General features: G+C 38.7%; 3 protein-coding genes across 3 annotated transcripts in view; all 3 read right to left on the minus strand.

Annotated features, from left to right (window-relative positions):
- The window catches only part of LOC145503133 (uncharacterized), a 403728-nt gene that overhangs the window by 40429 nt on the left and 339211 nt on the right, over nucleotides 1-24088 (minus strand). The gene's annotated exons all lie outside the window — the stretch shown is intronic.
- Nucleotides 1241-11708, minus strand: LOC145502975 (histamine H2 receptor-like). Its single transcript, XM_081482394.1, has 2 exons — nucleotides 11445-11708; nucleotides 1241-4340 (listed from the first exon to the last, which is right to left on the minus strand). The coding sequence occupies exon 2, from the start codon at nucleotides 4300-4302 to the stop codon at nucleotides 3361-3363; it is 942 nt and encodes a 313-aa protein (XP_081338520.1). The 5' UTR covers nucleotides 4303-4340; nucleotides 11445-11708; the 3' UTR covers nucleotides 1241-3360.
- LOC145502974 (histamine H2 receptor-like) lies at nucleotides 4315-8365 on the minus strand. Its single transcript, XM_081482393.1, has one exon. It carries the CDS (start codon nucleotides 7472-7474, stop codon nucleotides 6407-6409), a length of 1068 nt encoding a protein of 355 aa, XP_081338519.1. The 5' UTR covers nucleotides 7475-8365; the 3' UTR covers nucleotides 4315-6406.

Consider the following 24088-nt stretch of genomic DNA (forward strand, 5'->3'; position numbering starts at 1 on the left):
TTGAAAACACAACAACCACTGCTCATTTTGGATTTGTGTTTGAGGAATACTCGAGCAGGAAAATCACATGATTATCGTGGCGCCGTCGTTTTCAAAAAGCCCCCTGACAGACTAAAATGCATCGCCGGCGTTTTCAAATAGACCATTTTAGCTTGGGCCGTTTGTTTTCCCATTACAGACCACGTGGTATTCTCTAGAGAATTGTTCTTCAATCCATCTAAAAATTATTCATTCATATATATACGCAACTATTTTAAAATTTGAAAGCAAAATTTTCAAGAATATCATCACATGGTCTGAAATGGGGCAACAAACCTCCCAAGCTGAAAAGGTCTATTCCTCCAGTTTGAAGAACGTCTTCGTGACCGATTAGTGTAAACGATAGGCCTAACTGTAAAAATAAAGTTGTGTTTTCAAATTTTCGGGCGTAGTGTTGACGGGGTCTCATTCATCTTCAAAGTTATCATAAAATTCTAGCCTTGGCATCGGTTTCGTTACGGGTATCCTAAGGAAGAATCGCGGCTTGTAGTTTTAGTATAGTAGTACAGTAGTAGAGTTGGTGAAAGCAAAGACTGAAAATGATTTCCTATGAGCAAAATATCTAGAGCGGAGACTGGTTGTAGAACAATAAAATCCAGCTTTATTGACTTAACGATCATATTATTGTACCGTTCGTATTACAGCAGTTTAAAGCACCACATGGCGCAGGGGCCTAGGTTAGCCTCATAGGTCCCAGAATTAGTGACCTTGCTTAACTTAGATAAACCTTTATAACTGCTAAATTAGGTTGGTTGTGTTATATTCATGTTCTATTAGGAAAACTTTTGACTGTCGGTTTGATTGTTCATCTTTTTCAATCGATATTGTTTGGAATGGTTGGCAAAGAAATTTTCTTGGTCTTAACTCGGGAGTGTGCTCCAGATTCATTTCATACTGTCCTTTTTCCGAAAGTGTGAAGAACGCAACCGCACAGCTATTGGTCAGCCAGGTCCACTCTCCTTAATTAAGGCACCCTTCCCAAGCATTCTTCGTAAGCGCTTGTATTCAGTTAATTAAAATGTTTTCAAACAAGGAAGCAACAAAACCCGTACACCCCGCGGAGTCCAATACAGTAAACACAGTATCTCCGTTACCATATTCTAAACGTTTTAAAATTTAATTCAGGTTTTTGAATTGTATATTCTTCGAAATGTAAAATTCAGACTTGATTTCACGGATTTAAATTCTATAATTTCCCAGTTACTTTCGTTGTCATTGTTTATTTTTGTTGTTGTTACTAGAACATGGATTTAATCAAATTATATACTTAAAGAATCAGTGCATCCCTTAAATGTTACGTAATATACCAACTAAGCGACTACTTCTATTTCACTGATTAGAAACTTGACGGTCCACTAGAGGATGCCAGGCAAGCTACAGCCAGACAGCAGATACGGGATACGAATCAAAGATCCATCTTAACCAACCTGAGGAGAATGCGCATTAACATCTAGCGGTCCAAGAAAAGACTGTGATAAACAAAAAAGACGCAAACGAACTTGAAAATTGATTAATGATAATTAATTCATTTGTTATATTACTTATAAAACTGTAACATAGGTTTGAAACGATTCAATAAAGAATATTACACAGCAAACAACTCCACGGCTCAAGATAATCGTGGCAAATCTACATTCAATCTCAAGGTTTAGAATGTCGTGCGAGTATGAAGTCTATGCAGAAAGATAAAACATACAACAAGCATACGGTTAACCATACGATAAGCATTCGGTGGGTTGTTCAAGAGAGAATTACAAGGACGGGATTAAATAGCTTGTCTTTATGATGGAGCTATGCCAGACGTACCGGCGGATCAACAGGTCTCAGTCATGAATTAACAGCAAGGGGCCACACAGGACTTACTCATAAATTTCCAGGAAGAGGGTATACCAGAGGTACTCATTAATAAACAGAAAGAGAGTATACCAGAGGTAATCATGGATAAACAGGAAGGGACAATACAAAAATAAAGTAACAGGGACGGGCTATACCGGACTTGTTCAAGTTTTACCCTTTGCAAATTAAGTCTTCACCTTGCCTTATTTTACCTTACTTTAACCTTACCTTACCTTACCTCACCTCACCTCACCTCGCCTCGCCTCGCCTCGCCTCGCCTCGCCTCGCCTCGCCTCACCTCACCTTACCTCACTTCACCTTACCTTACCTTACCTTACCTTACCTTACCTTACCTTACCTTACCTTACCTTACCTTACCTTACCTTACCTTACCTTACCTTACCTTACCTTACCTTACCTTACCTTACCTTACCTTACCTTAACCAGGAGCCTGCCTTAACTTATCTATACAGGGCGTAAAAAAATGTTTAATGCTCAATGTAATGTGTAGGTTGCAGCCTGGATTTTGAAAGGTAAAATAAACACAAAAAAGAAAATAAAAACAACTCTTGTGCTAGAACAAAGCCTTTTCAGTTCTTAGTGCAAACGGCCATGAAGGTATTTGCCTCTAATATTCGATATACATTTTGTGCTTCCATTTCCACTTTTCTATGAACATTGAAAATCGAAGCTCCAGTTATATCACACTCTGATTACTTGTTATGTAAACATTTGTAATCACATATTTGTATTGCGAAATAATTTAATTGAGAAATAGAAAACATGTACCGTGTTTCAACGGAGTTATAGAAACACGAGTGGAAGTTTGGGAGAACAAGAGATGCTGTGGGAACACCTGCGGCTCGTGTTTCCACAGCTTTTTCGAGTTCTCCCAAACTTTCACGAGTGTTTCTATAACTCGATAGAAACACGGAAAACACATTTTCTATTTCTTTTAGAAAACACCGCGACGAAGAAAAGGAAAACAACTTGTTAACTTTGATTATCAAAATGTAAATTATCTTTGCTCGCGCTATCATTACGTCAACAGCTCGTACTAGTACTAGTTCTGTGTTTCCATCGAGTTACAGAAACATGATTTTTAACCAATCAGCGTGCGTATTTTCTTAGTACTGTTTTCTAACAATATATACAACAGTAAATAATCATCACCATCATCGAATTATTTCATATCGTCATCATCAGACTTTGCAATCGTCGTCGACGTAGGCAATGACAGTTTCTTTCATGTCTTTGCCTCTGATGCCATTTTTCAACATGTTACACTTCCCCTGATTAGTAACAGGCTCTTTTATACCGTTCAGATCGCTTTGTACTTATGTGGAAGTTATGTCAAATGCATGTACATTTACGTCGTTCCCAGTGCTCGTTTGTGTATCGCAGTTTCTTAATTACCAGTGATTCTTTTCTGCTGCCAGTAGAACCCGTGTAATTTTTCGACTAAGAAAAGAAGATTTGACTTATTTATTTCGATGTGCTCCTTAATGGAATGGTAGTGGATCCATTTTTCAGGGGACGTTTTCGTAAGGCCAGCCTGAAGTCGCGTTTAAAAAACGTGTAGAGCAGAGGATTGGTGATGGATGTCATGTATCGAATAATAACGATTACTTCGACAGCTTTTTCCATTAATGCTGAACTGCCTGACTTGAGCTCCAGGGAACGTTTGACGTACGTTGCTAGCACGAGACTAAAGTATGGCAGCCAACAAACTACAAATATTGCCGCCATCAATGCAAAAACTAAGACACATTTTTGGTCACTGATGTTTTTCCGTTGCAATCTTGATGATTTTCTATTAATTGACGGCCGTTTTCTCTTGACAATCACTTTGAACATGGCCGTGAATGCATAAATCATAAATGTATACGGGACAAGGAATACCAAGACAATGCACAATGTGGCATGGATAATGTACCACGTAACCTTTGATTTACTTTCATTCCAAGAGATAGGTATGACAGCAATGAACGCAGACGTGATCCAGATTCCCACCAAAATTTTCCACACAGTTTTCTTGGTTACCAAGTAGTGCCTGAGTGGTCTGACAATTGCTAAATACTTTTCCGCGGTTATGGCGAGTATGTGATAAGCAGCTGATACGGCCATAAGATTGTGCAGGATATACATACCATAAAAAAAAATTGCTGACGTGGCTAGTGGTTCAACATAGGAAGAGAAAAGAATGAAGTATGGAATGTTGATTGTTCCTGTCAAGAAGTCACATATCGCTAGACTCAGGAGTAAGTAGTTGGATGTCGTACGGAGGGCTTTCCTTCTGTAGAAAATGACGAACACTAGTCCGTTAATCAAAGTTATTGCTATGGCAACAGGGAGAACTTTGGATAACGCTTTGACACCATAGTTAGGTTGCTGTTGAACACCTGAAGACGAGGTGTTGTTATCCATACTTACTCCAGTTACAACTCGAATTGAGGCAACGAAATCTAGAAAAAAAAAAGAACCATTCCGCAATTAATCTAGCTCTGAATGATGGGTCTCTTTATGGTATCCCGGAAGTGGTTATCTGACTTACCTGGTCATCGTTGTCCACTCCCCATATCCCTCTCCAAGGTTTAATAACACTGATTATTTTCGCACTCAACGAAAAATTTGAATTAGAACTTACCCGATTTCCAACCCGGCTGCAAGGCTGTAACGACGCGTTAATTTTTCGAAGATTTTATCATTTTTTTTTTTCATTTTAAGTTTCCTTGTTTATATATTATATGGTCTGACTACAGCCTTGCAGCCATTGACCAGTTGATGCGATAGAAGTTTTAGATCTATCTCCTCTGATTATTAGATCATGATTCGCTACTGACTAGTTATCCTTGGCATAACTGAAGAAAAACAGTGCGCTTAGGTTGAATTTTATCCTTAAGAAGAACCAGTTACAAATAGATATTGCTGGTTGGCTGAGGGCCATGAGCAACAGAAAAGAAACTATTAACCTTATTCACATGAAACTGCGTTTTCAGCGAATTACTTTGAAAAGGTACCTAAAGAAACAGTAAACTAAGTAGCTAGTTGTTTATGGAAATACCCAAAGCAGTACCCTAAATAAGTGTTTTCCCCGCAAAAGACGCAACGAAAACGCAATCTCGATCAATGAGTCAACCCTTGGATTTGATTGAATTGGATTGGAGTATATTGTGCTTCTTCGACATTCAGGCTCAAGCAATCCAGGTTAGAGCAGTGGTTCGGCATTGTGTTGTATAGTCTTGCTTTGCTCGCACTGTTTCTCTCTCCACCCATTGGGTAAATATATCCCGTTAAAACAGTGCTAGCAGTCAAACGCTGGTGAGAACCTCTGTCTCCTCCACACAAGCTTCTGGTGTCATTCACGTACAGGCGCGTTTGGAAAGATGTGAGATTGGGGATACAAGGCGCGCATTGAAAAACGGGGGGAAAGAAGTACATTTCACATTTTCCCCGTTGCTCTCCCTGTGCCATTTCATTTATTGACCGATTGGGAAACTCAGTGGCAGGTGCTTGACAGGCGATGGACTGGTATCCCACCCAGGGGAAGCGAAAATACTTGCCCTTAAGTTCCTTCATCCTACAGAAACCTAGAAAACTTCTGGGAAACTTACTTGTCGGGGAACCACAATCTCACGAAATTGGGAAGGGAGTAAGAGTTTTGACTGAGATCTCAGTGAAGCCTCTTATATCCTAAGCTCAGTTTTAGATTACTATTATTAAGTTTAAATATCTACTTGCAATTCTGAGTGGAGTACAAAAGAAAAAACGCAATTGTACATTTTTGGCAGCATTGGAGCAAGAGTCCGTTCAGTTTAAATGTTTTTGCTGTTGATAAGCGCCAAGACGTTTTAAAACTTCCCCAAGCCACCAAGACAATTGAGAATGGTCGCAGCCTACTTGCTAGTCTTCACAGGTCTTCATAATAATATGAATAAAAAGAGTTTTTATACTTTACGTTGTTATATTTCGCGTTACAGACATTTTTACACTTTACGTTTAAAGATTGTTACATATCTTCAGGGGTAAATAATTGTTACATTTTGCGTCAAAAGTTGTATAAACATCTGGCAGTCCGACGTTGAATCGATGCGAACAGTTCTCGGATCGTTGCAGTTGAAGGTGTCTACAAAACGAGGACTGAAGACCGAGGACCTTACACCTAAAACCGAAGACTTAATTTTTAGGCCTGTTAAAGTACTTTCTGCTGAAACGCTTTGCCAGACGCTTCGATTTTAGGTCTTCGGTCTTCTTTATAGTTTCTTGTTATTGTGTTTATGATCTTGTTTCTTCTTCTTACACACGTTAAGCCAGGTTTATTGCGATTCCTTCGGCTATTTTCCGTATGATCGTTACGATCTACGACATCCTTTAACTCTTAGCCGATTCATAACTGTACAACAGACTTAAAGTATATTCCGTATATCATTTCCTCAAACATTAATCCTTATTTCTTTGGTTATGATTTTCTCCATTGATGCATACATTTCGCAGTTAGCATCCTCAGTTATCTTGTTCCCGGGCAATTGTTTCAAACAGAAGTTATAAATAATAATACTTGCTCTTTAGAATTTATAAACAAATCATTTTCCATATTGGACCATCTTGCGTCTGAAGAGAGCGACAATCTCAAGTTGTTGTCGACAGACCTTGGTCGCTTTTTGAAATACAATATTTTTCGTCTCGATGCCGCGGGGGATCCGCTAAACCGTCTTTTGAAAAGGAAATTTCGTATTTCAAGCCAGAAGTCGCGTCTAAAATATGTATACAGCAAGGGATTTGTGATAGAGACCGTATATCGAATAATGGCAAATGCTTCGGTAGCTTTTCTTATCGATATGGAAGTGTCTGACTTTACATAATCGTTAATGTTAATTATCAACATCATGGCAAAATACGGGAACCAGCAAAGTGCAAAAATTGCTGCCATGATGGCAAAGATTAATACACACTTTCGATCGGTAATGTTCTTATGTTGTAGTCTTGATCTTTGACTACGTAAGGGTGGCCGCACTCTCTTGCTGATCATTTTAAACATGACCGCGAACGCATAAATCATACATGCGTATGGGATGAAGAAAACAACCAAAAGACAAATTGCAGAATGAATGATATAACAGAGAAGACGAGAAGAGCTTTCATTCCAAACGACAGGAATGACTGCAATAAGTGTTGATGTCATCCAAATCCCCAGCAAAATTTTGAACACATTTTTCTTGGTTACCAAATAGTGCCTTAGTGGTCTCACAATCGCCAAGTACTTTTCGGCGGTTATGACCAGTATGTGATAAGCGGCTGATACGGACAAAAGTGTGTGTAGGATATACTGAAAATTGTTAAACATAGCCGATGTTACAACTTCGAAAGAAAACACAATAAAGCAGGGAATGTTGATTGCTCCTGTCAAGAAGTCGCAAATCGCCAAACTAAGTAACATGTAATTGGATTTCGTACGAAGACTTTTTCTTCTGGAAATTAGGGTGAGGACGACTCCGTTGGTCAGAATTATGGCTATAGCAACCGGAAGAAGAGTGCACAGCGCTTTGAGACCATCCTTACGATGCTTGGACAAATTTGGAGGGGAGCTGTTGTTATTCATGTTTACTTCAGAGGAAAATTTGACGAAACGTTGGATATCTAAAACAAAATCATGAAGTTTAGTTCATTTTGTATATCAAATGTGACACTCTTCTAGGACATTCAAAAGTAGGGAAGGGACTGTGACTAAGCCAAGTCGTTTAGGAGTTTGGACATGCCGATGAGACCTACTGAACTTGGTAACCTACTACGCCAAACCTTAGGAAAATCTAAACAATGCTAAACAAGAATTCAAAGCCACAAAAAGACACATTAATATTTTGCGTTTGCTTAGAAATGGTTTATCATTGTCACGTTGTTTGCATCTTTTGATAAAAACAAAATAGTATAAAAGGATTGATTGTTTCACAGGCCCCTGTGTCTCATATTAAACATGTCACACACAGGCTTCTGCTTGCAAATTAATTGTATATTTTCAGGTTTTCGAATAGCACCCTTTTCCACATTTTCAACCACGGTTTGCTTGGTCATTTTTCAAGACATAAAATGGGCCATGATTCCGTTATCTTTGATAGAAATTACCTGACTTGTCGGGGCGCTTCCCTTTACCAAACCGAGAAAGGTTTATACCGTCGCTCATTTTTCCCTTTGCAAACAATTAAGTATACTATATTACATGATAAAAAAGGCGCTTCTGGTAGAGAAAAACTACATGGCTGAATCACTGGCTTGTATTTTGCCTGAGGGCACCTGCCTAGAAACCCAGATTTTCCTCGAGATTTACTGGGGTTCGTCATTTAAGACAGCTACCGATTGCGATATCACTTACCGACAAAAAATAGCTTCAAAATCCGCGTTCAAAAAGTTAACAATATTCTTTAGCTATGCCTTGATCAGTTTCTTAACGTCAGCTCTGGGAAACTGAACAAATTAGTTCTCAGAACAGGTGAGTGAAACGATTATTATCTATCAAGCCAATCACATATCAGGTTGTGAAAATATACACGGCTAAAATGTCTAGAAAATATCAACCGATAATAATCTATATTAGAGCATGACACTAATGAGTTGATTCTGTGGCTTATATATATATTTTTTTTTTGAAATTTGAGTTCTCAAATTTTACCATTGCCCTGATAAAGAATATTTTTAATCCCTAAACTCTGGCTTCTAAATAACAAGAGCTGGAAATGTGTGTGCTATCAAGCTTAACTCTAATTGACAGTAACTAACATGGCAATATTGTTGGTCGAGGTCTTGAATTCATACGGCATTTTGTAAGAATTTCATAATTCACAGCACCTGAATTTTAAAATTATTCGCTTCCTCAGATAGAAGAAGCCGCTTCACCGCGTGCTTATCCCGAAATAGATACGATGAAAGATTAATAAGGCACCGCGAGTGATTGAACTTTAGCCGAGGGGAAATTTAGAACAAAAAAACAAGAACTAAGTGTTTCACTAATTAGATGTGAGTTTGCACTGTGTCTGCCATCTGTTTGACGATGGGCTGCGTCAAAGCAATTGCCAAAATAGCTCTAGCTTCATTAAAAAAGTAAATTGCCGAAAACGTTAAGAAACTTTAACCAATGGCTGCCTGTTATTTTAAATCAGTAATCGCCATAGTTTGATTGAGTTTGGCACCTGCGTGATCCGAAGAAAGATAAAGAGTAAGTTGATTGGACATTATTGAGAATATAAAAACCAAAGGCCACTTTTGCAAAGATAATATCTGCTAACGAGTTTGTTTTCTTATGAACCGAAGCAGCATGCCAGTGATAATAACGAAATTTCGTGCACAAAGGGTATTTTCTGCTAAAAACCTAAGTTGGGTTTCTAATGTCGCGAGTCTTTAAGCAAAGCAGTGGCTGAAGTTTTCTTTCCCGCGTGAGAGAAAAAAAATAAGTAAATTCAAAGTCACCCGTGCAGGAGGTAGACGGTAACGTATTCCATTATTAAAAGGTGGAGATTTCAACTGGTCAAGTTGACTTATTTTCTTCTTCAACTTTCAGTTCTATAACAAGGTCAGGCATGAAAATTGCCATACACTCGGAATGTACTGGTTCACGAAACGAAGTGTTCACATAGGCAAAAGGCTGCCCCCTGAGGCAAGTGTCCTGCAGCATTCTTAACGTGCCTTCAGAGACACATTATTTAATTATTTTTTAACCACTAAAGGCGTCTGCTTGAAACTGAGAAATGCGCCCAAAGAGGAAACGTTTAGCAACAGTTTCCATTCATGTTATTTTTACAAACATACACCTTGTTGTATCATACCTGGTGATCCGGTCGGTTAAAAGTGGGCATTTCATTTGCCTTGCCGGTGGCAAAACAGACATCAGGCTTCTTCAGTCCGCTAAAAAGTCTTTTGGAGAGTCGTCCTAGAAGTTGAGAAAATTCTGTTGCACGACCTAAGTGTTTGCCGACTTGTTCTGAAGGGCTGTAGTTTTAAACTGATAAAACTTCACACCATACAACCTGAAGTCTCAGGAACATAAATTTCCGCCATCACTGTCCTGTTTGCAACCAGCCACATTAAATTATTTATTTTGTCAAATAAAAATTATTTTTTAAATTTCACTCTTATGTGGTGAATTTATTTTTATTTTCGAATGTTGTACAGAGGGATGCAGAAATACAGACAGGGGGTCTTGCGCGGGATAGCCCTTAGGATGAGGTTAATCAATCTCATATCTGGGGATGACATTGCACACAAATGAAAGATCCATTGACTAAAATGGTCTTCTTAGGTCATTTTAGATCGCCTTCTGTTTTATTATGGGCGGTAATGTTTGCTAGAAGCCTTATTCAAGAGAGGATATATTAACATTTTAAAATATTTCAAAATTTAAATCTAAAATTTTCATCATAAACTTAACTTAATTTATAATTATTGTATTAAGGTTATGATTAACTTAGTCGACAGTGTGAGTCCAGAGTTCAGAGTCCAGAGTCCAGTTCCTATCTTCCGGCTCGCCTTTGGTGGAGAATGCCACGTTTGTCGGGGGATTATTATTTGAATAAAGAATTTAACAGCAATAGCTTGACATGAATTCTCGACGAGTACAAAATTTGGGGTACACACTCAAAGCCGCGTGTAGTTGTCCGTTTTATAATATCTGGCTGTCTTCATAATAATTCTGGCTTTTTCAATAATGTGGCAACATGAGAGATATAAGAGTCTTTCGCATCAAATGGTTTAGCGGTGAATTTTATTTCTGAATCAATTAGCAAGACAAAGCCATTTGCAATACATAGATGTAGATTATCAACATGGATATGGCTAAGCTGTAACATAAAACTTTTTGTCACCTGATGTGTTGAGTAATGGGGAAAATACGCACTTCACAGCACATATTAAAAGAACGGGAAAATGCAAAGCAGTTATTAAGTTGATGCGGAATATCCATGTGTTTGTCACTCTACCGAGTTCGCAATTTCTATTATTTAACACATCTCAGATTTACAATAAAATTAGTTAAATTAAGGGAACTTTGTAACTTTGTGAGCGAACATTCAGCATTGCGAACAGTCTCTTTTCATTCGCAATGACTCATTTCGCCTTGCAGATGACGTTCTTTTTTTAAATTTGTTTTATTCACGGTTTCCACCAGAAAGCAGGAGCAAGGAACAAAGCCGTTGTTATGAAATCCTTCTGTATATTTACCGACTAAAGGGATCGTTCATCTCGTTTTCACTGACCAAGGTGAACATCCTCTTTACGCCCCAGAATCTTCCGTTCCAGTTTGATTCATTTAGCTCAGTTTGATGTTTAACTTCCGAAACAGTTCGAAGAAAAAGCTACATAACAATGCACTACCATATACTGCATATTGCTATTTTCATTCCATTTGCGTCTTTGTCTAGCGTCGAAAAATGTACAAATTTAAATACAAACCGTGCTCGCTGAATAGTTTCTATTACGTTCGAATACTTACGCAATTGCTCAGCCCAAGAAAAGTACGTTACAAAGATGAAACGAAAAGAGAAACAATAAAGTTGCAGATATAAAAGAAACTCGGTTCTACTTACTTGGTTTAATATCCCTGCTGTGGCCCGATGCTCTGTTAATGCAGATCCTGAACTGTGTGGAGAAACCGGAAGTTTCAACAAGAAAAGGGGCAATTCTCCTTCTTCAATTATGGTTTACCACCCTTAAATTTTACACTGTTTTGATCTGTAAATAGCAAGAAATCCACTGTGTTTTGCATTATAGAGACAAGATCCAATATGTATATAAATCTTATCGGTATCATTACATCATATGATATAATTTTGAAAGGCATAAGTTCTTTTCCAAGCCCTCCCACGTTTTTTGTCAACTGTTGAATATTCGATTTGCGGTAGTTTTAATTTGACAAGGAAAAATTTAGTAAGTCGGGAAATGGGGTTAATGTAATTAATAATTGAATAAAGCAGCTGCTAAGTTCTTAAAAAGTTTTGGCTCTAGAAATCAACAGAATTGTGGTTTTGAAATAAATAACATATTTAGCTCGAAGCTCGCAGCTAAAACTTCAAATCGAGCGATACGTATACTGGTGTCATTTACGTGGTCTCGTGTGGTGCGTTTTGGAAATTTGAGATGGGTCCGGGGTCTGCTTACATAAATAATGTTTTTGAATTGTACTTCAAATTGTAAAGACCATAATAATAATAACTGGTAATAGTTATCACTAAATCTGCTCCCGCTTTATTTTATTTCTGCTTTATTGTATGAACTAAAAATTTTATTTTTTTTTTTGTAAACCATATCACTCATACTGTTCCAGTAACTTAGGCATCTTATCATGAATATGATCCAAACAATCAACTAAGTAAACTAAACCAACACATTCTGTTCAACTCTGACATTCTATCACATGATATTCTTTACATAAAACTCTCACGAAACATTTATAGCAGAGAGGTTTATCATATCTCGTTAGAAAGGACGCAAAAAGTACTTTCTGGAAAAACATAGGTTGCCTTCATGGAAACTAATATTTCTTTTACAAAAATTTCACTCAGTAGAACTTTGTAGGGAGAAAAAAGCTAGTTAAAAAATTATAGCGAAACAAGAAATTAGTCAAACTACGCTGCTGTTCCAATTGATGCTGAAACAAACCATTTGTCTCGATACACGAGCAAACGTATCTCGAAAGCAGAACGAAAGTCGGGTTCTTTTTTTCGAGACGTAAACAGGAGTATCGCGTTACATTCACCATATATGCAAATTGGAGCCTCAACGAGAACGTTGCAAAACAGTTACATTTACATTTGGATCCTTGCAAAGTCACCCAGCCCACACATGAGCTCTACGCCACGTAGGATTACTCAATACAAATACGTGATGCGAATAAACGATATGCCAAAGGTAAAAACTGGCGATCGGAAGGGCATTTTGCCATCTAGTTGCAACTGAACCACACTGGCCTTGAATTTCTAGTATACTTCAGAATTTCTTACGATACCCTCTGAGTTGTTTTTCTCCCAAAATCCATCTTCAGGATCTTTGAAATCGTTTTCAATTTGTCCTAGGTGAGAATCTCGGCCATTTCGAGGCGAATTTATTTGATCGCGCTAAAATCGTCATGCAGGCCATATTGTAATTGGAGTGTACTTTTGTTTCGTTTCCTCAGAAACGAAACGGTATTGTTTTCAGTTCAGGGGTGAACTATTTACATAGTGATTTGTAATATCCAATCAGAGTAAAGTTCGTAATTGTTGATGTAAATACGGTGGAAATTCGGTCATCGCAACAAAATGTGGCGTTCCGAACATTTCAATTGCTGCTTTATTCGAAAATGGGGAATTACGACTGAAACTCTCGTTTCTCGTTATTAAAATACACAAGAAATCTACACACTGGACTTCTATTCGGATAGTAATAGTGAAAAGGAAGTTTATTTTGGAGGTAGAGAGATCGCCAGACCACGCGATTTGTCCACTAATGCGATATTTTAAGCCGATGAAAGCAGTTCGTTTTGTTTAGTTCAACGAAGAAATGGTACTGTTTTCCGTTTCATAGTGATTTATTGCCATAGTGAGTATGGATGTTATCAGCCAGTAACGATTGCAATTCACAAGGTAAATATGTTCAACAAAAATAACTTGTTGTTTCGTTTCCTCAGAAACGAAACGATATTGTTTTCAGTTCAGGAGTGAACTATTTACATAGTGGGGGTAATATCCAATCAGAGTAAAGGTCGTAATTGTTAATGTAAATACGGCGTCAAAATTTCAGCCAAAACTTGGTGCATCGCAACAAAATGTGTCATTTGCAACATTGCAGTGAAACTCTCGTTTCTCGGTATTATCTTACACAAGAAAACTACTAACTGGACTTGATAGTGATAGTGATAGTGAAAAAGAAATGTATTTTCGAAGTAGAGACACCGCCACACCACGCGATTTGTCTACCAATGCGATATTTTAAGCCGATGGAAGCAGTTAGTTTTGTTTATTTCAACAAAGAAATGGTACTGTTTTCCGTTTCAGAGTGATTTATTGACATAGTGAGTATGAATGAAATCAGGGTAAACGCTTGTATTATCGTTTGTCTCACGTGCACGATGTAGTCACTTGAGATGTAGATAGCGACGTTTCGACTGCTTACTGCTAGTCTTCTTCAGGCGATAAGGTCGACTGATTGCACGGTGTCATTTATATCACAAAGGTCGGCTGTGATTGGTGCATTTCAATCCTCTTATTGTTCCATTGTTCCGGCGAGTAGCTGTTCCCTCAGTGGTCCGCTGTTGTACCGTTCTCCTGTTGTTGTGTATTTTGTGGGCATCCATGCTTCAGGAATTTCAATTCCACCATCCCTCTTGATGTTATTAGGGTGAAGTCTTATGTGAACAGGGACTTAAAGCAAATCGCTACGGCTGGCGCTGATACGGCTGCCGGAAGTAAATTTCCCCCAAAATGAGACACTACGCATGTACGTCGGTTGCATCCAGCCGTAGCGTGAAATATGACTACGTGAGTCGAGATGTTTTGCCGTAGTGGCCACTACGTTGGGTTTATTTCGCTTCTCAGGCCCTTTTCAACGGATAACTGGGCATTTTAAGAATTGCATTGGATACTAGATCCGTTAAACTCAATCTAAGTCAAAGATTATGTCAAGGTTGCCTCTCATAAGCTTGTAAATTCGTATCCTGAATTTTCGATAAGTTTTGGCAAAGGTGTTGGAATGGCGAAGCGTGTCAAGTGAAATATTCGTGTTGAGCACGAGGTTGTTTTTCTTCGGTTAATTTTGCTTTGAGAGTTTAGTGAAGATGTTTTATATCTGGATAACTATACGATGCTATTTTGCTTCTTTGAGTATTGATATATTTGTGTTCTTCACTCGATATTCTTTGAGATATTTGTCTCTGATAAAATTCGTGGTCATATGGACAAAGGGCTATTGACGGGGGCAGTGTTTATTGACCTGAAAAAGGCTTTCGATACTGTTCCTCATGACGGTCTTTTAAACAAGTTGTACAGATATGGAATTCAAGACCAGCCTCTAGCTCTCGTGGTTTGAGAGCTATCTCACTAACAGGACTCAGAGAGTGTCCATTGAAAATCACCTTTCTTCTGCCGCCAACATCAGCAGCGGAGTACCTCAAGGTTCCGTGTTAGGGCCTCTCTTGTTTATTCTTTACATAAACGATCTTCCTTTGGCCGTTGGTCTGTCTAGTGTTATGTTATATGCCGACGACACCGTTATTTTTACTGCTGCTTCAAACATTGACCAACTACAGCTGAACTTAAGCCTTGATCTCAATAACGTCTCTAACTGGTTAACAGCGAACGGTCTTTTCCTCAACCTAAAGAAAACTGAGTATGTTTTATTTGGAACTCGGCAGAGGCTAGTCAGATCTGAATCTCATAGTCCGCTTTGCATGGAAGGAAAGGAAGTCAACCAAGTAAAGTCGTTCAAGTACCTAGGAGTCTTGCTAGATGAGTGTTTATCTTTCAACGATCACATAAGCTATTTAAGGTCAAAAGTTGCCAGCAGACTTGGCCCCCTGTCACGATTACGAGGTTGTTTAACCACGGAAGCAGCAAATAAGATCTATTTGTCCACGGTGCTACCGATATTAAGCTATTGTGATACGTGCTTTTGCCCTCTGGGAAGCACTAACAGAAAGACTCTTGAACGCCTGCAACGACGAGCTGCGAAAATCGTATACGGTTTTAAACCTGACATAGCCACGGAAACAATACTCGAGAACCTACCCTGGCCGCCTCTTGCAAAAACCATGGAAAAGTACTGTGCACTGTTAGTTAACAAGTGCTTGGTCGGAGAAGTTCCTCTATACTTTAAAGACTATTTCCTGTTACGCTGCCAGAGCGACAACCAACATGTTTTTAACAGATGCACTAGATCGTCAATCACTGACATAATACTTCCCAAATTTCATTTAGATGTCGCTAAAAAGTCTTTTTATTATCATGGTGCATGCACATTTAATAGCCTTCCAACGAACATAAAGATTTTGCCACCTAAGGAACGTTTCAAGGCTATCTCCGATTTTTTTTCTTAGGTTATTTTTTAGAACATTTTCAATTCGATATCCAATTTTTATGAGAACGCTATTACCTTTTTAAGCTTTTTAATTTTTTAAACATTTCAGCGTATCTTTTAAAGTAGTTAGTTTTTTATAGATATATATTATTTATACATGCTCTTTTTATTTTACGTTATACAGGGCCCCCGTTGATACCAGTCCTGCGACTGAAGGGGTCATCCTGTTTAAATATCAATTATTATTATTATTATTATTATTATTATTATTATTATTATATTTCATCCATCAAATTGTTATGGTACAAAGTGTACGGCATTCGCTTTCACTCAGAAATAATCTGTTCGTCCTACCGAATAACGGCTATCGTTCTTTGAGCGAAGCCATTTGGCTGTGAGAAACTAAATAAAAGAAATTTTAAACTCCTTAGCCAATGTTTCTTTCATTTTTGTATTTCGCTTAACTCGCTAAACTTAAAATTTGGCAGACCGCCGAGACGTACTCTCCCCAGACCTTTTCAGTAACGGCAGCCGTAGTAGCACCAGCCGTAGTGATTTGCTTAAACTCCCTAATAGCTTCCTTGACCCTACGTGTCTACCAGTGAGGATCTCGATCAATAAACTTGGCTTCACTCCAGAGGATAGTGGCCGGTCTCGTGGGTGTGTTCAGAAACGGCGGAGGTCTGGGTACGGGCGAGTCGTATATCCCTGTCGTGTTCTTTGATCCTCTCCTGCATAGATCTCCCTGTTTCCCGATGTAGACTGCCGCACTCACAGGGAATCCTGTAGGCAACACCGTCTTGTTTAGCCGGGTTGACGGTGTCCTTTGGTCGCACTAAGTGTACCGAAGTTTCGTGTCGGACTTGAAGACGGTGCGAATGCCTTGTTGTTCTAGGCAGCGGCGGAGAGACTCCGAAACTCCTTGTAATTCACAAGGTAAACATGTTCAGCAAAAATAACTTCTCGAAACTAAATTTTATATCATGACACGGAAAGAAAAGGAGATCAAAATGTCATGCAGGTAGAAATAATTGTCGACTTAAATGTTCCTAAGTCTTACTGAGACGATTTATTCTAGAGAATCGAAGATATCTGTTTCCCTGGTTGATTTAAATGTGATTAAGATCACAACTACGGCGACATAATTTTGGTCAATCAGAACACTTGTCAGGAATAACAATCCCGCCCCTATTCATTGGCTGTTTACGGGAAAAGAACACGCATTTGGTGCATTTGGACGATACTACAGATACGATATATTGTGGAAGGTAACTGATTCATCATGTTGTATTTTAATTAACGTTGGTATGTTGCAAAATAGGCACAATATGGCTTTTATGAGGTTTTCTTCATATCGTAGGTGTCGACATTTTCCAGTTTTAGTTGAATTTCTCGAATTTTCCGCCTCAATTCCAGTAGCTTTACTTCTTCTTAGCTCGCTTTTAAAAACAAGAAAATTTGTATTTCGACAAACCGCGGCATTTCAAAAGCTGGTTTCCATGAAAACACCGATAGCATTAGTATTCTAGCTTCATAGTGGAGGAATAATTGCACAACTGTCGTCACACATGAGGCGTCCTTTATGAAAAGAAAAATATACTACGTCACTGACAACGAAACGTAGAGTGCCGCATCCATTCGAATCAAGGACTGCCCGGCACAGAAATGGAAAAATTATGCGTCAAATGCTTTTGCCTCTTATCTTTATTTAACCTCACACACAATACTTTGAATTTCTGAAAAATTTGGAGGGGCTGTGTCGCCCGCTTCCCAAAACACTTATCCTATTTAAGACCAATTTATGGCCTGTCCCTTAAATTAAAACCCTCTTTCAGATCTGCCGTTGTTCTCTAGTTCAGAATGATGTTAAAGGTATTGTGAATGGCTTTAGTTGCTGGTCTTATCGATAATAATGAAAAAAGTAGCTTCTAAAAAACATAATTAATTCAAGACTAGAGTGCAAAAACCATACCCAGTTTGAGACCAAAATGACCAAAATCGATAATCTACTTCTGACTAAAATGTCTTTAAAAAAATGTCCCTCTGACGCTGGCCATACCTATATAGCCGATATAAGGGAGCACCCCTCCCCCTCTCCCCTAGGGCAGAGTCAAAGTGAAGTATCACAAGTAAATACATTTCGAAGCGCGTTGACTGTAATAACTGATACATGTGTATACAACTTAAATTGATTAGCCCTTGCTCTTTTACAATAGGTTAAGTACTAAACCTCATCTGGACGAAAAACCCCAGGCTCTGGCAACTGAGCAGATCAGTGCCGTGCAAAGCGGCGCATTAGCACATATCCTCCTCACCCCAGGACTTCTCATGCACAAGATATCAAAACCCCGACCTTTCTCAGACTTTGAATATCTTTCCGGAAACGAAACACAATTTCTTTCTGAGAAATAGCTTCTTGTTGACCTTGAAATGCTGCTAGAAGATGGCTAATCGCGAACTCGTGGTTGCAAGAACCTTGAGATCAAGAGTTTCATGTACCCGATACCACTTAGGCTCGATTTCCAGCCGTTTTGTGAACCCGCGTTCCTTGCCCCACATTACCCGAGACCACCGTGCGCGCCTAGTTTCCTCAAATCGAGAACGCTTCGCATACTACCAACACATTTCTTACTTTTTTGAAATTCTTTGTATGTATACTCGCGGGGAATCGATAAAACCAGGAACATGGAACATCCCGGAACATGCCGGAACATTTCGGAACATCCCGGAACATCAAATAATTATGAGAATTATGAGAAAAACATGTAAAATTAAATTTTCGAAACTAAAATAAACAAAAATAAACTGGTATCAGCTCGAAATATATATATGTTATTTGCCGGCTGGGAGGTCCGTATAGTGGTGAACCGACCCTAAGCCGGCAAATAACATGTTTATTTTTTTTTTCCTGCAGTAAATTGGTTTTACAGATTACAAATGGGTTTGTTTACGCAACTCTTGTCATTGAATCGGCTTGCGCACCGTCTACTAACGATTTGTAAAAAATCCTGGCAACGAGCGAATAACTCAGATAGTGGACAAAGAAAGAGGTATCAAAGACCAAATATTTTTCGAACTAAGTTGCACTTATTTCACCAGTTAAGGTGGCCGAACACAGTTTTCAAGAGCCTATGCCTAATTCACCATTACTTTTAAGCTATTTATGCTTTGGCACTCGTTTTTTGCAAGAGTCAAGGTTAACCACAGAAAAGTTTATTCTCGCATTTTGGCTAAGGTGTGTACTGTTGCCATGGCAACGGGGCTGGTTAAAAACAAGGCTTAAAAAATGGTTTTTGTTTATTTAAAAAAAATCCAGTCGTTAGATTTTTTTCATCTTTTGCCCACTACGAATTGACATTAAATCCCTTCTGTCAACACTGTTCTAATAAAATTTTGACATAGGCTATTTTCGTAATTCGCCGTAAATCGTTTTCACCGCATGTTCTGTATTATTAAAAATTCCCTATGTCAAAATTCAGATTTTTTTCGATAGATCATTCACGTGGTTTCTGAACTATTTTTTTGCCAAATTTCTTGAAATTCTAACGACTGGATCGTCAGAAATCCGCAAGTTTCTGCAAAAGCAATCAGTCTCAATTTTTCGAGCAACTGCGCATGCGCTGCATTTAACTGGGTTCTTTCGGTAACAAAGAGAAAGCTGAGAATTGCTGGTTTCTTTGCGTCGTTACCTTTTCTAACATATCTTTGTAATAAAAGACTAAAGCCATCAATACACTGCGTTCAATAATAGAGAAAAAACAGCACAGATAGTGCGGGTGTTGAGTAAATAAAATGATCGCTCTTTGCAATCCTTGTGCGCGCGCTCAATTGCACCAGCAAAAGCGCGCGCGAAAACTGTGTTCGGCCACCTTAAGTTCTCCAAAATGTTTTTGCGGTGTAAAATTTCGTGCGAAATTTGAAGTTTTACTACAACAACAATTTCTGTCAGTCGTTGCTTTTAAAATCTTTTGAAATCAGGCTTTTCTACCGTAAATTGTATAGCAGAAAGCGAGGAAATTCCACAGTTGTATTCCACAGAAATTCTCCTAAATACAGCAACGATTAGAGAGGTAAACTTGACTGACATTGACTCAAATTTTACGGCGAGAGAAATACAGGATTACGCGCCATTACAGCGCCAAGCTACAAACAACCAAGCAAACTCTCACAGCTTCAAAACAGTCAATTGAATTTACTTACAGTGACTTTCCTTGCCATTTTAAAGTGAACAGAGATAAACTTGCGTTGACTAATCGTCGATGGATGTGTAAAAAAGGCAAAAGATTGACGATTACCGCTAACTTTTAGGGGCGAAATTTCGGCAGCGGGGAAAAAATCCGGCCTGTGGGCCGTATCGTAAAAAGCTGAACCGGTCAGGTGCGTATGATTAGCCAATCAAATTCGAGGATTTAGGATTCCGGCCCGCTCAGATGCTTAAGACAAAAATTTAAAAAAAGATATTTTGGGGGGTAGGGGAGTCTGTAGAGGAGGGGTAGGGAGCTTTGAGTATTCCTTCAACTGACCACAATGGGTCCAGGCTCCTCTTCTTTTGCGCCAATTTCGTCGCGGAGCTTTACAGCACAAACATGGACGATTCGGACGAATGCCAGGTAATTCACTGCGTTTCCTTTGTTGATCCCTGATTTCTTCAACATCTGAGGTGTTCGTAGGAGCATCATACAGCTTGTTAAGTCAGTCGCCATAGTTTTGTCACTGTTTCGTCTTCGTGTTACAATTATCATCCCCAGTTTCGCGATCTTCGCTGGGAACGCCTGGCACTATGACCCACCAAGTGCAGACTCGGCCTTTCCGGTCAAAGATTAGAGCAGTGCGTTCACGCGCGTACTTCGTATGTTTGGTCTACTTTGGTGGCGTTCGAATGGCTCGATAGAAAACTAAGTTTGATCTGCACGTGAAGTTGAACTAGCGATGAATAGATTATAGCCTACGGTAAAAGTGTTTTTAATTAATTAAGAATTATCTTGTACTGGAGAAAACATTTTCCAGGAAAGGCATTTGAACTGTTGGCGACACTTAGAATTCAATTTCAGATCGCCAACGCGATATGATAATAATAATTATAGTAATAGTTATAATAATTGTAAGAAATAGTAATTCTTATCGAGTTCATTCAAATTCTTCACTAAAACTTTACGTGATAATTATTTACAGCACAAAACTATTTACAATAACAATTCTAATAGAGTCGTTAATAATTGTAACAATAATAATCATAATACAGGAGCCATAGTCGGGGACGGAGACCGTAAGTCTTGGGATCCGCGCGTACCTATGATATGGGACAATTTTTCTATTTTTAGAACAAATTGCGCCATCCTGACGTCATATATCCGCGCGGATCCACGCACATGTCGGGGGCTCTCGCGCGGATGTTGTCACGTTGCGTGATCAAATGGTGGTGAGGGTTGCAAGATTCTCTTGCAGATTTTTCACAGCGATGGCAGGGAATAAGGCAGGGAATGAGAACCAGAGCTCTTTTATGTAGTGTTATGCTCTGAGCTTATGGAAAAGGTGTGTTTTCAGGGTCGAAAACAAGATTTCAATTTCGCGCTGTGAATGAATAATATCTGTTCGCGCTAGTTATACGAGTAATTAGATTTTGCGTTTGTTCTGTAAAGAAAAGTTATGTAAGAAAACTCTTTACTCTGGTATCGAGTTAATTTGTGAGTTTGCCAAACAATGCTTAATCATAACCAAACCATGTTTTTGATAGTTTCTTATTGTTTCTGTTTGTTTGGCGAGTTTGTAAAAGGTTTTGAAAGGAAAGTCTGACGCGTACAAGTAGCTCATTTGCATAGTTCAGCGCGTGCACTTTCAAATCCGAGTCGGTGTTTTCAATTGTCAACAAATCTTGAGAAAGATTTCTTTCGTTGTCTGTTGTGCTGAGATGCTGCAGCAATTTTCACCAAGACCAAAAGGCTACTAACATCATGTGTGTATCTTTAATATAGTGAAATTTTACACTGCGAAAATAAAATAGACAAGGAGTTTTGATAACCCAACCAACAAAATCGAAATCGTTTATATTCGAGTTGATTGAAAAAAGCGTCATCGTAACTTTGCTGATTATTTCTGCTGTATTCACATATTTTCAGCTGTTTTTAATATGTTCTCAAACATTTATCAACCTTAAACATATTTAAAAACTAGAGATATTATATGAGTTCGATGTACGTTTTCGCACGAAAGTGGGGAAGTCCAATTTGTCGTGTTTTTCTGACTGTACAAAACACGCATCGGCGGGCGCTCTTATTCATCGACAACAGACAATTTATTGGATTTTTTACACAAACAAAACTGAGCAGCATCTACAGACATAAACTTTATTGTCACTTATTGGGCCTTGATAAAACATCCAGCGTTACTTACAATTCAGGCGAAACTCAAACTTACAATAATTTTTTTTACTTTTCGGTCGAGATAGACTCTGGCGAAATCCTCGCAAGCGTGTTGCAAGAGGAGAGAAACTTTGAAGTCCTGAAACGCTGCTATATCCGCGTGTGCCGCACGGGATGGCGCAATTTGTTCTAAAATTAGAAAAATTGTCCCATATCATTGGGACAGCCCCAATAAAAAATAGAAAAATTGCCCCATATCACTGGGACAGCCCCAATACTAGAAATGGCGCGCGCTTACGGTCTCCGTCCCCGATTATGGCTCCTGTCACAATAGTAATCATAATTATAATCATAATCGTAATATATTAACTCTTGGTCTTTGGCCATCGTAGCTTGATTAAAAATATAAAACAAACAGCGGTGATCTGAAACATTTTAAAAGCATGCGTTTTATGATTTTTGTTGTAGAAACCGTCGTCGAGTTTCCTTAAACTTCTGAAGGCTCTTGTCAAGTGGCTGTTGCGAGATATCTTCAAAAGGAGTTGTAAGGTCTTCCTGATTTGAAACCATGTTGTAAGAAATTTTATAAATTTAATTGTTTAAGTCATATTTCGCTTATTTTAACGGTAGCACTTGCATGAGTTTCTTTGTCGAAGTTATTCAGTGTAGATTTCAATTGAAAACAAGTAGTTTTGTGTCGTTTGTCGCCGATAACCTCACGGCTAAATGTAATCGACAAATCACTTAAAGCAGCTTGTTTAAGAGACTATCCATGCACTATGTGGAAATTTTTACGGTGTCTGGAAAACCCGAATAGCGAATAGCGAATAGTCGCGAATAGTGAATAGCGAATAGCCCCGAATAGCGAATAGCCCCGAATAGCGAATAGCGAATAGTCCTGAATAGTGCGAATTGTCGCGAAAAGTGGCGAATAGCGACCAATAGTCGTCAATAGTCATCCCTGATCTGATATCCTGCGTTAATTAATTATCCAAATAAGCAACAGAATTTCAGTGAATTTATTACCTTTTCTCCGGACTCAGGATAGGGCTGTCCATCGCCGACATTAAGACTTGAACAGAGAACACCAGGATAACCTAATAAAGACATATTTACGCTTTTGCAGTGGTTAAAACACTCAGAAGAAATTACGTTTAGAAACACCTTTTGTCCTGATAAGCGTCTGTGCTTTTTAGCGGGAAAATCCCATCCTACGTTGCTCCGAGGTTGACTGCGAGATACTGGGTAACCTATTTGCTACGATTTGCCACTATTTGCCACTATTTGAGACTGTTCGCTACTATTCCCACTATTCGAGACTATTCGCATTATTCGTACTATTCGCTATTCGCTGTTGGGGACTATTCACTGTTCGCTGTTCGCGACTATTCGCTATTCGCTATTCGCTATTCGGGTTTTCCAGACAATTAATGCCCCTCGAGTATCTTACAACTTTGTGGGGAAATTTATTTTTGAGTGAAATTTTCCACCAAAAACTCTTCTGCATATCTTTTTGTACAACATCTGCTTATTTACCTGAGAATTCTTGCGTATTCAAATAAGATATCGTGAACTGATGACAACTAGGTCTTTCACATCTTATGCGCCTCTTATCTGTGAATCAATTAAGCAATGCAAGAGGAAGCCATGTGCAATACACTCTTATAGATATAGATTAACAACGTCGATGTGGCTAAGCAGTACCATAAAACTTCTAAGTTATTTTTGTCACTTGACGTGACGACTAAAAAGATAATAACAGCTTCCCAGACAGCGGGGTAAATACGTTCCACAAATTAAACAAGCAGGAAAATGCAAAGCAG

This window comes from Orbicella franksi, chromosome 11, assembly GCF_964199315.1.
Source record: "Orbicella franksi chromosome 11, jaOrbFran1.1, whole genome shotgun sequence".
NCBI lineage: Eukaryota > Metazoa > Cnidaria > Anthozoa > Scleractinia > Merulinidae > Orbicella > Orbicella franksi.